Below are 16,204 nucleotides of genomic sequence, written 5' to 3' on the forward strand. Positions count from 1 at the left end.
ATGCCGTGCAGAGAGTGGGAGAGCCCTCTTGTGATTGGTCAGCATCCTCTGTGCATGTAGAGGGTGAGTGAACGGAGTCTAGCGCCTCTCATTGGAGGTGGTACCATAGTCTAGTTTTTCTTGTGTTAAGTGTCAAAGAAAGGAGAAAATTGCAACCTCTTGCGATATGGATATTTGCACATGCCAATATTGCAATTTTGATCTGAATACGATTAATCGTGTAGTCATAACTCCAGGTGCACAGTATTTTTTTAGATTCAGATGAAATCTTACTGTCTGACTACAGTTGGCTGTCCCTGTTAGAGGGGACATTTTTGTCTAGGCCTCTCTTCGAGCTGACCCTGCTGAATGCTCGGTCTGTGGCTGGCTGGGAGTAATAGCCTGTCCAATTATCACTCAAAATAAAGAGCCGTGTTAATGAAGGCTTTCCTGTGGTCGTATGATCACCTCTCTCTCCGTGTCTGTCTCTACAGAAGTACTCAATATCTCAATTCTGTCACAACACTGCTTGGTTTTAAGTTCAACAGTATGTTATTGGCATCTCTAGGTCTCCACTTGCTATGCTCTTCAGGTAGGAGGCTAATATTGACATGCATGAGTAGTTCCTTGGAAGTACTTCTTATGATTGACAATATAGTAGGTGTGGCTGGCAGCATAACCATAGGTCTCAGTCTGCCTGGGTTTAGTGTTTAGTGCTGATGACAGTCTTTTCATAGCCTCCTGTGGGGTAAGAATCCACACCCCATATTAAGGGGAATTTAAGGGGCAGTCAGCAGAGACAATGTCAATCATTATCTATGGAGGTGTGAAAAGGAGGAAGTTAATCGGTCTAGGCTTATCTGGTGTTTCTCAGTGAGAAGTGGCTTGGTACAGACGCAGTGACGCTGGTTTCCTGCCTACCAGCAAGGTGAGTGTGGCCAGCCCGGTGGTGTGGATCCAGCCAGCCAGCCGTGTAAATGGGTCAGAGTGGTGGTGTTCAGAGCAGCAGTGACGTAGCTGGTAAATTTAATAATACACTGTAGAGTAAGCGCACCACAGGGCAGGCCAACAGGGAGCAGCGCTCCGATCATGCCAGCAACAACTCCATGGCTGAGTTACAGCTGGCACTGAATCACAGCTTAACTACTGGGGCTGTTCCTGCTGCCTCCCTCTCTCTGGGCTGAGCTCTGCTGCTGCTCCGTCTGACACAAATCTCTGGGGTGATGGGTCTGGGGTGATGGGCCAAGGAGGCGGTGAGCCAATCAATCAATCACGCTCACTTTCTACCTCCAGCACTCTGCTGACAGCTTAACCTGCCACGGGAAATGATTTCTGGGCCCGTCAGACGCGGGCTGCGCTGAGAACCTGTTTACGAGTGTTTGGTCTGCATGCGTCCTGCCAAATCCTGTGATGGATTGGCGACGATATTCACTGCCGTTGGAGACGAAGTTGCTCAAACCTTGTCAAGTCACTTAAGTTTCTTTTTGAGTGTCTCATTATCCAGATGCTGCTGACCGTGAGCATGTCAATCCCTCCTCTCCTGTGGAGTGTGACTGGCATTGATTCTGCAGGAGTGAGTGAGTAGGCTAGCTTTATGCTGCAGCTCCAGAGCCATGCCAGCTGTGCTGGGTGGAGTCACTACAAGGTCATCAGCATTCACCACAGCCTGCCTATTGATTGGAGCGTGGCGCGAGCGCTACGACATGATGCCATATTATGAAGCAATTGATTGCCTTCTGATCGACTGGTCCCCCCTGAGGGAGAGACGGTGGGTTCTCTATCTCCTGCAGAATGGGGATAGAGAGACAGGGAGAGGTCGGGAGAGGTCGGGAGAAAGTAAAAGGGTTGATATCCAGGATGTGCTGTTTCTAAGGTAAATCACTCCAGCAGCCTTGTGAAAAACACTCTCCTCTCCATAAATAGACCTCATCAGCCATGCATCATTATCAATGTACCCATCGTAATCAGACAACCACATCTGAAATGAACCATAAGTAAAGCCTGGGGGCCATGTCTAAAATATGTATTGAGCAGCGCCAGCTGTATCAGAACAGTTCCACTCAGTATTGTCATCAAGTTTCTGCTCATGTTATGACCAACTTAATGATAACAGACTCTCTGAGAGAACGAGTCAGCACCTCATCGGTATTCTAGTCAACAGGTAGGCTACATTTTCTAGGAGCCAGACAGAGCTTGTTTATCAGTTCAGTCTGAGGCTCAGGCAGGTGGATTAGAAAGCATGGAAGTGCCCATCTGCCCTCAAACCTGCAGAGTTTCTTTAAACATGATACACTCTGAACAGCTAGACAATAAACAGGACCTCTTGGCAATGCAGTAGATGAGATGTGGAGGCTATGCCATAGGTGGATTGTGCCTCCTGAGTAGCTGGAAAACCATGCACCTCTCAGGCGTGGTTGAGTGTGTATGTGTGTGGTATACTCTGGTATTTTTCACTGAGCTGGCCCAGTCCAGTGATGTGATTATCTGTGCCGGTGAGAGCCAAATCTTGGCTAACCCTGTGTCTGTGGCACTCTATGGTCTTCTCTCTCTCTCTGCCCCTAAGACCCCCCCCCCCCCCCCCCCTGCTGCCAGCTGTTGTCCATTAGGGAGGCAGGCGGGACACGCAGCACTCACCCCTCACATCTTAGACCTCGAACTGTGTGTATGTGTGGTGTGACACTTGGGGGGGGGGGGGGGGGGATATAGGGACTTAAAATCTGTTATAAAACAGGCTGATTGGTTGCTAGCAGGAAGTTATTCACCACAAGCCCTGGGTAATGCCTGTTAACAGTTCCACTGTCCCACAGCCCAGCCAGGCAATTAATAAACTTCATCTCCCCTGGAAAAAAGTGTCTAGACATTATTTCCCTATGCTACTAGGTTAGCATATGGTTTGCAACAGTTGTGATTAGTCTAAACTAGAGGTTGACCGATTGTGGTTTTTCAACACCGATACCTATTATTGGAGGACAAAAAAAAAGAAGAACCCGATTCTGGTTAATCGGAAAATTTCTATATTTATTTATTTGTAATAATTACAAGAATACTAAATGAACAATGAACACTTTTATTTTAACTTAATATAATACAGAAATAAAATCAATTTAGTCTCAAATAAATAATGAAACCTGTTCAATTTGGTTTAAATAATGCAAAAACACAGCGTTGGAGAAGAAAGTAAAAGTGCAATATGTGCCATGTAAAAAATGCTAACGTTTAAGTTTCTTGCTCAGAACATGATAACAATAATGAAAGCTGGTGGTTCCTTTTAACATGAGTCTTCAATATTCCCAGTTAAGAAATTTTAGGTCCTAACCGACTTGCCAAAACTATAGTTTGTTAACCTGTCTGGGACTGGGGTTCCGCTTGCCAACAGCCAATGAAATTGCAAGGCGCCAAATTCAATCAACAGAAATCTCATAATTCAAATTTCTCAAACATACAAGTATTAGACACAATTTTAAAGATAAAATTCTCGTTAATCCAACCACAGTGTCCGATTTTCAAAAACGCTTTTCGGCGAAAGCAGAACATATTAGGTCAGCAACTAGTCACAGAAAGCATTCAGCCATTTTCCAACCAAAGAGAGGAGTCACAAAAAGCATAAATATAGATAAAATGAATCACTAACCTTTGATCATCAGATGACACTCATGACTTCATGTTACACAATAGATGTATGTTTTGTTCGATCAAGTTCATATTTATATCCAAAAATCTTAGTTTACATTGGCGCGTTACGTTCAGTAATGTTTTGCTTCCAAAACATCCGGGGATTTTGCAGAGAGCCACATCAATTGACAGAAATACTCATGATAAACATTGATAAGATACAACTATTATACATGGAATTATAGATACACTTCTCCTTAATGCAACCGCTGTGTCACATTTCAAAAAATCTTTACGGAAAAAGCAATAATCTGAGTACGGCGCTCAGAGCCCAAGCTAGCCAAAGAAATATCCGCCATGTTGTGTAGTCAACATTAGTCAGAAATAGCATTATAAATATTCACTTACCTTTGATGATTTTCATCAGAATGCACTCCCAGGAATCCCAGTTCCACAATAAATGTTTGATTTGTTCGATAAAGTTCAACATTTATGTCCATATACCTCCTTTTGTTAGGGCGTTTGGTAAATAAATCCAAACGCGCGTTCAAGTCCAGCGGAAAGGTCGGACGAAAACTCAAAAAAATTATATTACTGGTCGTAGAAACATATCAAACTAAGTATAGAATCAATCTTTAGGATGTTTTTAACATAAATCTTCAATAATGTCCCAACCGGAGAATTCCATTGCCTGTAGAAAAGCCATGGAACGGGAGATACCTTTCTCATGAACGTGCGTCACCAGTTCTGGGCACTCTGCCAGACCTCTGACTCAATCCCCTCTCATTCAGCCCCCCTTCACAGTAGAAGCCTGAAACAATGTTCTAAAGACTGACATCTAGTGGAAGCCGTAGGAAGTGCAACATGACCCATATCCCACTGTGTATTCAATAGGAGCTGAGTTGAAAACCTACAAGCCTCAGATTTCCCACTTCCTGGTTGGATTTTTTCTCAGGTTTTTGCCTGCCATATGAGTTCTGTTATACTCAGACATGATTCAAACAGTTTTAGAAACGTCAGAGTGTTTTCTATCCAATACTACTAATAATATGCATATATTAGCATCTTGGACCGAGTAGCAGGCAGTTTACTCTGGGCATGATTTTCATCCAAAAGTGAAAATGCTGACCCCTAGCCCAAACAGGTTTTAACAAGAAATTTGTGGAGTGGACCAGAACAACAGCAAAGGACCTTGTGAAGATGCTGGTGGAAACAGGTACAAAAGTATCTATATCCACAGTAAAACGAGTCCTATATCGACATATCCTGAAAGGCTGCTAAGCAAAGAAGAAGCCACTGCTCCAAAACCGGCATAAAAAAGCCAGACTACGGTTTGCAACTGCACATGGGGACAAAGATTGTACTTATTGGAAAAATGTCCTCTGGTCTGATGAAATAAAAATAGAATGGCCATCATGACCATTGTTATGTTTGGGGGGAAAAGGGGGAGGCTTGCAAGCCAAAGAACACCATCCTAACTGTGAAGCACGGGGGTGGCAGCATCATGTTGTGGGGGTGCTTTGCTGCGGGAGGGACTGGTGCACTTCACAAAATAGATGGCAACACGAGGCAGGAAAATTATGTGGATATATTGAAGCAACATCTCAAGACATCAGTCAGGAAGTTAAAGCTTGGTCGCAAATGGGTCTTCCAAATACACAATGACCCCAAGCATACTTCCAAAGTTGTGGCAAAATGGCTTAAGGACAACAAAGTCAAGGTATTGGAGTGGGTATCACAAAGCCCTGACCTCAATCCCATAGAGAATTTGTGGGCAGAACTGAAAAAGCGTGTGCGAGCAAGGAGGCCTACAAACCTGACTCAGTTACACCAGCTCTGTTAGGAGGAATGGGCCAAAATTCACCCAACTTATTGTGGGAAGCTTGTGGAAGTCTACCCAAAACGTTTTACCCAAGTTACACTCAATTAGTATTTGGTTGTTTATGTAAACTTCTGACCCACTACACCAGAGACTCTGGGTTCGCGCCCAGGCTCTGTCGCAGCCGGCCGCGACCGGGAGGTCCGTGGGGCAACGCACAATTGGCCTACCGTCGTCCGGGTTGGGGAGGGTTTGGCCGGTAGGGATATCCTTGTCTCATCGCGCACCAGCGACTCCTGTGGCGGGCCGGGCGCAGTGCGCGCTAACCAAGGTAGCCGGGTGCACGGTGTTTCCTCCGACACATTGGTGCGGCTGGCTTCCGGGTTGGAGGCGCGCTGTGTTAAGAAGCAGTGCGGCTTGGTTGGGTTGTGTTTCGGAGGACGCATCGCTTTCGACCTTCGTCTCTCCCGAGCCCGTACGGTAGTTGTAGCGATGAGACAAGATAGTAATTACTAACAATTGGGTACCACGAAATTGGGGAGAAAAGGGGGTAAAATTTATTATAATAAAAAATATATAATAACATTTTTAAAAACTTCTGACCCACTGGAAATGTGATGAAATAAATAAAAGCTGAAATAAATAATTCTCTCTACTATTATTCTGACATTTCACAGTCTTAAAATAAAGTGGTGATCCTAACTGACCTAAGACAGGGAATTTTTACTAGGATTAAATGTCAAGAATTGTGAAAAACTGAGTTTAAATGTATTTGGCTAAGGTGTATGTAAACTTCCGACTTCAACTGTAAGTTTTAATGCTAGCTAATTACTTACCTTGGCTCCTTGCAGCCACAATGTCCTTTTGATGCTGCACTCGCGTAACAGGTGGTCAGCCTTCCACGCAGTCTCCTCGTGGATTGCAATGTAATCGGCGACTAAAAAGGCCGATTACCGATTTGTTGTGAACTTGACGTCGGCCCTAATTAATCGGCCATGCTGATTTAATCGATTGACCTCTAGTCTAAACCTTGCTGCCTTTGTCGTTGACCTGTGCAACAACGTTGCAGGTTTTTTTTTTTCGTAGAGAGAATGAACATGAAGAGACTGACAACTTCTGAGCTGGGTGAATTCATTTATCAGGATGATTATAATGGATATATCCAAATAAATGGCAATAGAAACAAAGGTAAAATAAATTTGCTGTCATTTCAGCTGCTTGGTGTGATTGTGTTTGATCTAGTTGGCTAGCTAGCAATGAAGTAGTTACTGTAGCCTGCATGGCATCCTTTTTTGCTTTGAACATTTGGAATGGACAACCAGTTCATTTGGCTAACGACTTTTGCCCGGACAATATCGTGGAAGGATGAAAAAAATGAATTTACTCCCATTGCAGCAACTCCCGTACGGACTCGGGAAAGGCGAAGGTCAAGAGCCATGCGTCCTCCTAAACACGACCCTACCAATCTGCACTGCTTCTTGACACACTGCTCGCTTAACCAGATGCCAGCCGCACCAATGTGTTGGAGGAAAAACTGTGCAACTGGCGACCGTGTCAGCGTGCATGCGCCCGGCCCGCCACAGGAGTCGCTAGAGCGCGATGGGACAAGGCCATCCCGGCCGGCCAAGCCCTCCCCTAACCTCGACGACGCTGGGATCGTTGTGCGTCGCCTCATGGGTCTCCCAGTCGCGGCCGGCAGCGACACAACCCGGGATCAAACCCGGATCTGTAGTGACGCCACTAGCACTGCGATGCAGCGCCTTAGACTGCTGCGCCACTCGGGAGGCCCTTTAATTATTTGAATGGAAACATGTACTCTTTAGAAAAATATGTTAGTAACTGTTTTATAAAAGCAATAACCCGGGAATTATTGTTAATATCACCCTCCAAAGGGCTGTTTCCCCGGCCCTCTGCTTCGTGTCGGGCTAAGAACAGCCCCTAGTCTGGAGTTATTCACACGATAATCCTCGCGCTCTCATTCAGTTGACTGAAGTGTTTCCCCCCCATGAAGAACCTCTTCTAACCTCTCAGGATGAAGAGTAATGAGCCTTTTATCCTAGATATTTTTATTCATCCACCAAGGCACTCATTTGTCTCCATCTCTCACTCACAACGCATTTGCCTGCTGAACGAGAATGGTTTGGCTCAAAGAGAATAGGCTAGGTGTGTCTGTGTGTGAGTGACGACAGAGAGCCACAGAGAGTGACTTCATTCTGCTCTGGTGGGCTAGCCAGCTAGTAAGTGAGCGGCTGCACGTATCTGGGGCGGCAGGGTAGCCTAGTGGTTAGAGCGTTGGACTAGTAATCGAAAGGTTGCAAGTTCAAATCCCCGAGCTGACAAGGTACAAATCTGTCGTTCTGCCCCTGAACAGGCAGTTAACCCACTGTTCCTAGGCCGTCATTGAAAATAAGAATTTGTTCTTAACTGACTTGCCTAGTTAAATAAAGGTAAAATAAATAAAAATCTGTGTATCCCAGTCTGTGACACATGGGGCCAATGCTGCAGTAATCAGATTAGAGGACGTAAATGACATGCTCCAACTGTCCCACCTTGGGATCCCCACATGCATTTTATTATAGCACTGATCTAGTGAGATTACTCTTCAAACAGACCAGCCCGACCAAGAGCTGTCACTTGCATCCAGTCAGCCAGCCGTGTGTGTACATTAACCATTTCACTCCAGAGGCACTGTGACTCAATCCAGCAAACTCCTTATAAGATGATGCAGAGATGGTGTGTGTGTGTTGCTATGTGGTCAGGCAGGGGCTGCTCATGGTCATCTTGTCCTGAGTAAGCTGAGCCTGGAGTTGCTGCTGCCTGCTAATCCCTATTTGTGCCCTGGCCTCTACAGGAAACCCAGGATCAACTCCCAGCTGGTGGCCCAGCAGGTGGCTCAACAGTACGCGATGCCTCCCCCGCCCAAGAAGGAGAGGAAGGAGAGGCCTGAGAGGGAGCATGGCCCGGACGGGGAGCTCTTGGACGGGGAGGGGGAGCACCCCGAGGGAGAGCTTCTGGAGAGAGTGAAGCAAGAAGGAGAAGGAGAACCTCCCCTGGATAAAGACGAGAGCGATAAGGAGAAGCCGGAAAACGACCAAGCAGAAAAGCCAGAGCAAGAGGAGGAGAAAGAAAAAGGTAAAGAGATCAGCCCAGCCAGGCCCATCGCCAAGAAACCCAGCATCAAAGAGATCAGCCTAGCCGGGCCTATCGCCAAGAAACCCAGCATCAAAGAGAGCAGCCTAGCCGGGCCCATCGCCAAGAAACCCAGCATTAAAGAGAGCAGCCCAGCCGGGCACATTGCCAAGAAACCCAGCCTAAAAGAGAGCAGCCCAGCCGGGCCCATCGCCAAGAAACCCAGCATCAAAGAGAGCACCCCAGCCAGCCCCATCGCCAAGAAACCCAGCATCAAAGAGAGCAGCCCAGCCAGGCCCATCGCCAAGAAACCCAGCATCAAAGAGAGCAGCCCAGCTAGGCCCTTCGCCAAGAAACCCAGCATCAAAGAGAGCAGCCCAGCCAGGCCCATCGCCAAGAAACCCAGCATCAAAAAGATCAGGTCAGTGTGTGTTTTATAAAGGAATAAGATGTCTGTTCATTGTTTGTAAGTATCTTTCCTCTCCAGACATGAACTTTACTAATTAACTCCTCTGTGGTCGGACCATCAAATAATTGGCATATACATTACTCTTACTGAATTTCCACGTGGGTGATGATATTGGAAATTGAATCAAAGCCTATTGGATGATAACTTGTTTTTAACTAGGACTGAGGAATTTATTTTTAAAATTCTGACATAACATAGGTACAGCAAATCCACTTATTGTATGGGCCACTTTTAAATGTGCCTTTAGAGGCCATGCAATTCTGTACTCCTTTCTAAAACAAAAGCAATTTAGGTCAAAGGCATCCATACTAACAAAGGAAATAGAAGGTCTAACAGAACAGATAGATGGCAATGAAAACTGTACCATAGAGGCTCAGAATAAGTTGGAGGAAAAACAAAAAGAAATGGAGGAACATATTCAACAAAGATCAAGTGTAATATATTATAATAATAAAGCAAACTGAATGGAATATGGAGGAAAATGCACCAAATTCTTTTTTTAATCTTCAACATAGAAATGCTTCCAAAAATAATTTACTGGAAGTTGTTACAAATGACGGAGTCACCAATGATTCACCAAATTATATTTTGAAAGAGGAAGCAAAGTACTTTAAGCATGTGTTTTCATTTGTCTCCTTCAGCTCCTTTAACCGAAGCTAATTGTATGGACTTTTTTCTATTAATAACTTTAAATGAACAGCCATACAGAAAGACTCATGTGAAGGTGAAATTATAGAGAAGGAACTTCTTGATGCAATTAAAGCCTTTAACTCTGGGAAAACTCCAGGGCTGGATGGCATACCATTTCAGGTATACCAAACCTTTTTTGATATAGTCAGAGGACCGTTTTAGCATGTTTTAACCACTCTTATGTAAATGGTAGATTATCAGACACTCAACAAGAAGGTCTGATTTCATTATTACTGAAACAGGATACAAGTGGGAAATATAAAGATCCAGTCCATTTAAAAAAACAAAAAAACAATAGAGGCATCTTATCAGTGTTGTGATGGGAAAATTCTAGCAAAATGTATAGCGCATAGAATTAAAAAGTTAGTCAGACATTATTCATTCTAATCAGACAGATTTTTTACATTGGAGATAAAATAAGGCAAGTACTGGAAACACTGAAACATCTGGGAAACCAGGCCTGCTATTCATATCTGACTTTGAAAAGGCTTTTGATAAAGTATGACTGGAGTTTTTATAGAAATGCTTGGAACATTTCAATTTTGGAGAATCTCTTATAAAATGGGTTAAAATTGTGTATAGTAACCCTAGTAACCCCAGTTTTAAACTGTCGAGAGGAGTAAATCAAGGTTGTCCACTATCAGGGGCAGTGTCTAGTCTAGGTGTTTGTATGTCTATGGCTGCCTAGATTGGTTCTCAATTAGAGGCAGCTGTTGATCATTGTCTCTGATTGGGAACCATATTTAGGCAGCCATATTCATTGGATATTTCGTGGGTTATTGTCTGTTAGTTGCCTGTCTGCACTATTTGTTTATAGCGTCACGTTTGTTGAAGTGTTCTTCATTTTCGTCTTTAATAAATAGAAGATGTATTGTTATCACGCTGCGCCTTGGTCCTCCTCTCTTCCACCATATAACGATCGTGATACTCCAATACATTTTTATAAAAGGTTAGTAAAAAATACATAAGATCTTGCTATCATGGAAAGGTAAATACCCTTCTATTTGTGGAAAAATCTCCCTGATTAACTCTTTAGTCATATCCCAATTTACCTATTTGCTTATGGTCTTGCCTACACCTGGAGAACGGTTGTCTTTTTCTTATTGTATGAGAAAAAAAGATTCAATTTTATTTGGAATGGCAAGGAAGACAAAAATTAACAGGCCTGTTTATATAATGACTATACATTCGGAGGGCAGAAAGTCTTAAATATTAAAGTATTAAACCTCTCACTAATGGCTTCAGTCATACTTAAATCCAAACTGGTTCTCTAGTAAATTAGTAAGGATGTCTCACCCCATGTTCATGAAAGGCTTTTTTCCCTTAATTCAGATTATAACCTCTCACATTATTTCCCAAATATCGCTATTTTTAAAATAAGCCATTGAAAGTTGGTTGCAATTTCAATTTAATCTACCAGAAAAGACAGAACAAATAATACAACAAATATTGTGGTTAAACTCAAATATACTATTTTTTTATTTTTATTTTTTATGAATTTGTTTGAATAACAAATAAAAAACTATAATCTAAGTAAATTGTCATACATGCAGCTGACTAAAACATATAGAAATGTCTGCTCTACTCAAACTTACAACCAACTCATTGTTTGGTTGTATTTCAGCGTTACCGCAAAAATAGAAGAGGGAAGTGGAAGGGGGAAAAAGTAAGGAACTTGTCTGTTGGCCCTGCATTAAAGACCATAATTGGTTAAAGAAAACTGTAATATATATAAAAATGTATACCAATTTCATTTAAGGACCAAAACATGTACCACTGTGCCATATAGATTGCAAAATAGTTTAGATTTTTGATGTACCTATTCCATGGTGCATGGTTTATGAACTAATAAGCAAAACAATGCCAGATTCAAAACTTTTAATTTTTCAATTAAAATTATTATACAGAATTCTTGCAACCAATAGAATGTTATTTATATGTGCGATACAACCTTCCCAGCTCTGCAGATTTTGCTGCGAAGAGGCAGAATCATTAGATCATTTGTTTTGGTACTATCCATATGCAGCTTGTTTTTGGTCACAGGTCCAGCAATGGCTGAAGAATTGCAACATTTACCTGAAGCTAACCCTGCAGATAGCACTACTGGGCGATCTGAAAAGTCATAGTCAATCGATCAATAATATAATAATAATTTTTGCAAAAATGTGTATTTACAAACTGTAGAAACAATGAAAATAGAAAGGTTCAGAACTTTTGTGAAACAGCACAGTTGAAAAATATATGGCAAATAGAATCCAATATGGATGGTGTTAAGAGATAAATTGGAGGGGTTGAATGGAGCTGAAGGTTGGGACTAATAACAAGATAACTAATGTAAAATATACTGTGCCCATAACATGTATATACAGTTGAAGTCGGACGTTTACATACACTTAGGATGGAGTCGTTAACTTGTTTTTCAACCACTCCACAAATTTCTTGTTAACTATAGTTTTGGCATGTCGGTTAGGACATCTACGTTGTGCATGACACATCATGTTGTGGGGGTGCTTTGCTGCAGGAGGGACTGGTGCACTTCACAAAATAGATGGCAACATGAGGAAGGAAAATTATGTGGAAATATTGAAGCGACATCAGTCAGGAAGTTAAAGCTTGGTCGCAAATGGGTCTTCCAAATGTACAATGACACCAAGCATACTTCCAAAGTTGTGGCAAAATGGCTTAAGGACAACAAAGTCAAGGTATTGGAGTGGCTATCACAAAGCCCTGACCTCAATCCCATAGAAAATGTGTGGGCAGAACTGAAAAAGCATGTGCCAGCAAGAAGGCCTACAAACCTGACTCAGTTACACCAGCTCTGTTAGAAGGAATGGGCCAAAATTCACCCAACTTACTGTGGGAAGCTTGTGGAAGGCTATCCGTAACGTTTGACCCAAGTTAAACAATTTAAAGGCAATGCTACCAAATACTAATTGAGTGTATGTAAACTTCTGACCCACTGGGAATGTGATGAAAGAAATAAAAGCTGAAATAAATCATTCTCTCTGCTATTATTCTGACATTTCACATTCTTAAAATAAAGTGGTGATCCTAACTGACCTAAGACAGGGAATTTTTACTAGGATTAAATGTCAGGAATAGTGAAAAACTGAGTTTAAATGTATTTGGCTAAGTTGTATGTAAACTTCTGACTTCAACTGTATGTATGTGTATTTGCAAAAAAAAGATATGGAGGATTGAAAGTGATTCAGACAATTACATTGATGGAAGCTACAATCTATCTGCAATATTAAAGCTGATCTAACCCCTGAAGAAAAAAAATCCATATATATACTACTGTGTTTTTTGTGCAGACCCAAGACAGATGTTCATCAGAGCCTACCCAGCATACAGTCTGGGGAGTCAACAACCAAGATCAACAACTCTCACATCTCCAGGTGGGTCATTCTCCTCTTACAGATGTCTTTCACTACTAGTACTGACCTTATCTTCCATTTGGACATTGTGAGAACCTGTCATGGCATTTTTTAAATTGGAACTCGTACAAGATATTCTAAAAGTGGCAATCAGCAGTTGCTACATCCATTTTTGGACTAATAAATGAATATGTTCCCATGGATGCTTGAAGAATATAACCTATAAATGTCTCATGAGCTTAGTTCAACTGTCGTACCCCATGAGAACCCGAAATATAAGCTTGTTTTACTCCAATGTTTGTAAAAGTAAATGTGAACAAAGACTATAGTCTCAATACATGGTTAAAACTCATTTTTTTAATATCATGGATCCATAGCTTTGTATATGAATTTGTGCTTACATTTCTCCAGCCCCATCTCTTAGCTTTTTCCCGAAACGAAGGTGGGGAGAACACTGTTCAACTGCTGATTGCCGCTTTAAAGGGATACTTTGGAATTTTGCCAATAATGTACTTTATCTACTTCCCCAGAGTCAGATGAACTCATTGATACCATTGTTATGTCTATGCATCCAGTATGAAGGAAGTTAGACATAGTTTTGTGGGCCAATGCTAACTCGTTTTTAGCGCAATGACTGGACGTCTAGGGGAGCATGCTAGCTGTTACCATAGACTTCCAGGCATTGCACTAATGTTAGCAAGCAATTGTGCTAACACTAGTTAGCAACTTTATTCACACTGCACACTGAGACTTAAAAACGGTATCCACTAATTCATCTGACTCTGGGTAAGTAGAAAAGGACTTTGTTGCCAAAATCCCAAAATCAAACTCAAGTGATTCATAAATGCTATTTCATGTTCTAAACCCACTCACTTTCTCCCTCTTACTCCTGTTGGCCTTGTAGTATACATTGAAATGAGCGGTTGGGTCTAACCACCCACACTGTACTACACACCTTAATGTGGTTGTATCTTAGTAAGGCAGTTTTATCAATGTAATCCTAACCCTGTGTTTCCCCCCTGCTGACAAGGCCCAAACTGAAGAACATTGACCGGAGCACCGCTCAGCAGCTAGCCATAACGGTGGGGAACGTGACGGTCATCATAACGGACTTTAAGGAGAAGACCCGCTCCTCGTCCACATCCTCGTCCACCGTGACGTCCAGCTCGGGCTCCGAGCAGCGCCACCAGAGCTCTGGCTCCGAGAGCATGGACAAGAGCTCGTCTCGCGCCTCCACCCCCAAAGGAGAGCTCTCTGTGGGACACGACGAGTCCTTCTGAGCCCTACAGTCCAGGTGTTCCGTGATGACTCTGTGGATCGGATCCCTTAGGGGGAGATATTTCACCTTCCTGCCTCCTGCCTCCGCCTTCCTTCCATCACCGTCCCAGGATGCTGAGAGAGCTAGCTGATTGGAGCAGTCTGATTGGAGCGGTCTGATTGGAGCAGCCCATGGCGTGCGCCTAATGGAGAAACGTCCAATCATGGGTACACGTTGAGCATGGCCCAGGCGGGAGAGTGGGGCTGATGGGAATAGCGCCCCCACCGGTGGCCTCCTGACACTTGTATGTATTGTTTGATATTTGTACGTGGATGTGTGGCCGACATTTTGTTTTTGTGTAAAGAAATGATCTGCTGTACACAATAACCACCACCATTTTAGCAACTCTGAAACATGACCCTTATTTATTACTTGTTGCACCCTTATACTTTGAGAGACTTTTCTTTTGTTGAGGCTTTGCTGTGTAGTTGTACCCATCTCTCACTTTGACACTTGTTTTGATGGTTGAACTGGTAGGATGGGACAAGATGCTTGAGACCACTACACACTGGTGCTACATCGATACACTGTGAAACAGTTTCCGACGTGGGACTGTCATTCACACGATCCAACAAAAGTGCTAATAACCCAGAAATTCTCTCTTGCTCTCTTTCTCTCCCTCTTTCGCACACTCTCACTCTCTTACACTCGTGTCTGATTTTTGTTTGAACCTCCATGTGGTCTTTCAGGTTGATGTGTAGAGGTGAATGTGCAGCATATAAAGGTCACCTGCTTTGTTTTGATTTGAAGGGCCTACAATGTCAACTCAACACACACCCAAACCTTTGTCTATCATTTAGTCAGATGCTATATATCAATCTTATACAATCTGTGTCTCCTGTCCTTAACTCTATAGTGTAGGCTATTGTGAAAAACACTAAAGTTGTTGATGTTTTTGCATTCCGTCGCTTTAATATTGGTTAGCCAGTTGAGGAAAGGTGTGGTACCTTTTTTATTTCTGTAATGACTGAAGGAAAGGTCAAGTTCAGATCCACCTGTCAAGACCACAGTTTGAACTGTAATATAGTGATGCCATATACCGTTTATGATATCCAACTGATGCTAAGGGACTTCAGGTTTTTAGACGTCTTAGCGAACTTTTACCAATGTTTTTTTTGAATGCTCTGGTTTACAAAGTTGTGTTTTTTCCCGGTTTATTTAGTGCAAAGGCCTGGACAGTTCATGACGATTTGAGAATTGATTTGAGTGACTTTTTCTGCTAAGATATATTTAAGACTCCAATATGTAGGTTAAGTGAAGGCAGAAACATTGCAAGTAGATGATATAGCTAATAGAATAATATTACATTTTTGTTTTGCATTTTCAAAGCAGTAAACACTTACCTAAATAACCAATTAAATGGTTCTAATTCTCATTCTCCTTAGATGAAAATAGACCCTAATTTCCTCTTTAAATGTATTAAATTGTATAAAGAATAAATGTGTATATCTTAGTTTTATTTATTGAAGGACCAAAGGAATTTCATATTGACATGATACATAGACAACTGAATAACAATTTGAGATGCAATTATAAAATGTGTGAAATGAAATACATTTTAAATAAAGACTAATATAATCCATTTAAATGGTGTAATTCTTGTCCACTTTATAAGGAACTTACCTAGATAAACCTGAGAATAAGCAGAACAGAAAATAACAACACTAACATTATTTCAATCACAAGTCAGTTTCTCTACTTAGAGAACAATGAAAGGCAATGAAAAGCATTCAATGGGCAGTGAGCTGCAGGGAACTCTGCAGTGTTCAGAAGCTCTTGGAGCCATGTAAAGCCCTGTGCTTTGAGCCTCT

The 16,204-nt window shown here is 42.3% G+C and overlaps 1 protein-coding gene across 1 annotated transcript in view; it reads left to right on the plus strand.

The window, feature by feature from the left end:
- Positions 1 to 15,975, plus strand: part of LOC139535565 (RING1 and YY1-binding protein B-like) — a 38,505-nt gene extending 22,530 nt beyond the window's left edge. Inside the window, exons 3-5 of the mRNA XM_071335083.1 lie at positions 8,262 to 8,960; positions 13,013 to 13,096; positions 14,106 to 15,975. Coding sequence (XP_071191184.1) covers positions 8,262 to 8,960; positions 13,013 to 13,096; positions 14,106 to 14,355 — 1,033 coding nt within the window. The 3' untranslated portion in view covers positions 14,356 to 15,975. The remainder of the gene's footprint in view (positions 1 to 8,261; positions 8,961 to 13,012; positions 13,097 to 14,105) is intronic.
- Positions 15,976 to 16,204: the final 229 nt, after the last annotated feature.

Source organism: Salvelinus alpinus, chromosome 12 (genome assembly GCF_045679555.1).
Source record: "Salvelinus alpinus chromosome 12, SLU_Salpinus.1, whole genome shotgun sequence".
NCBI lineage: Eukaryota > Metazoa > Chordata > Actinopteri > Salmoniformes > Salmonidae > Salvelinus > Salvelinus alpinus.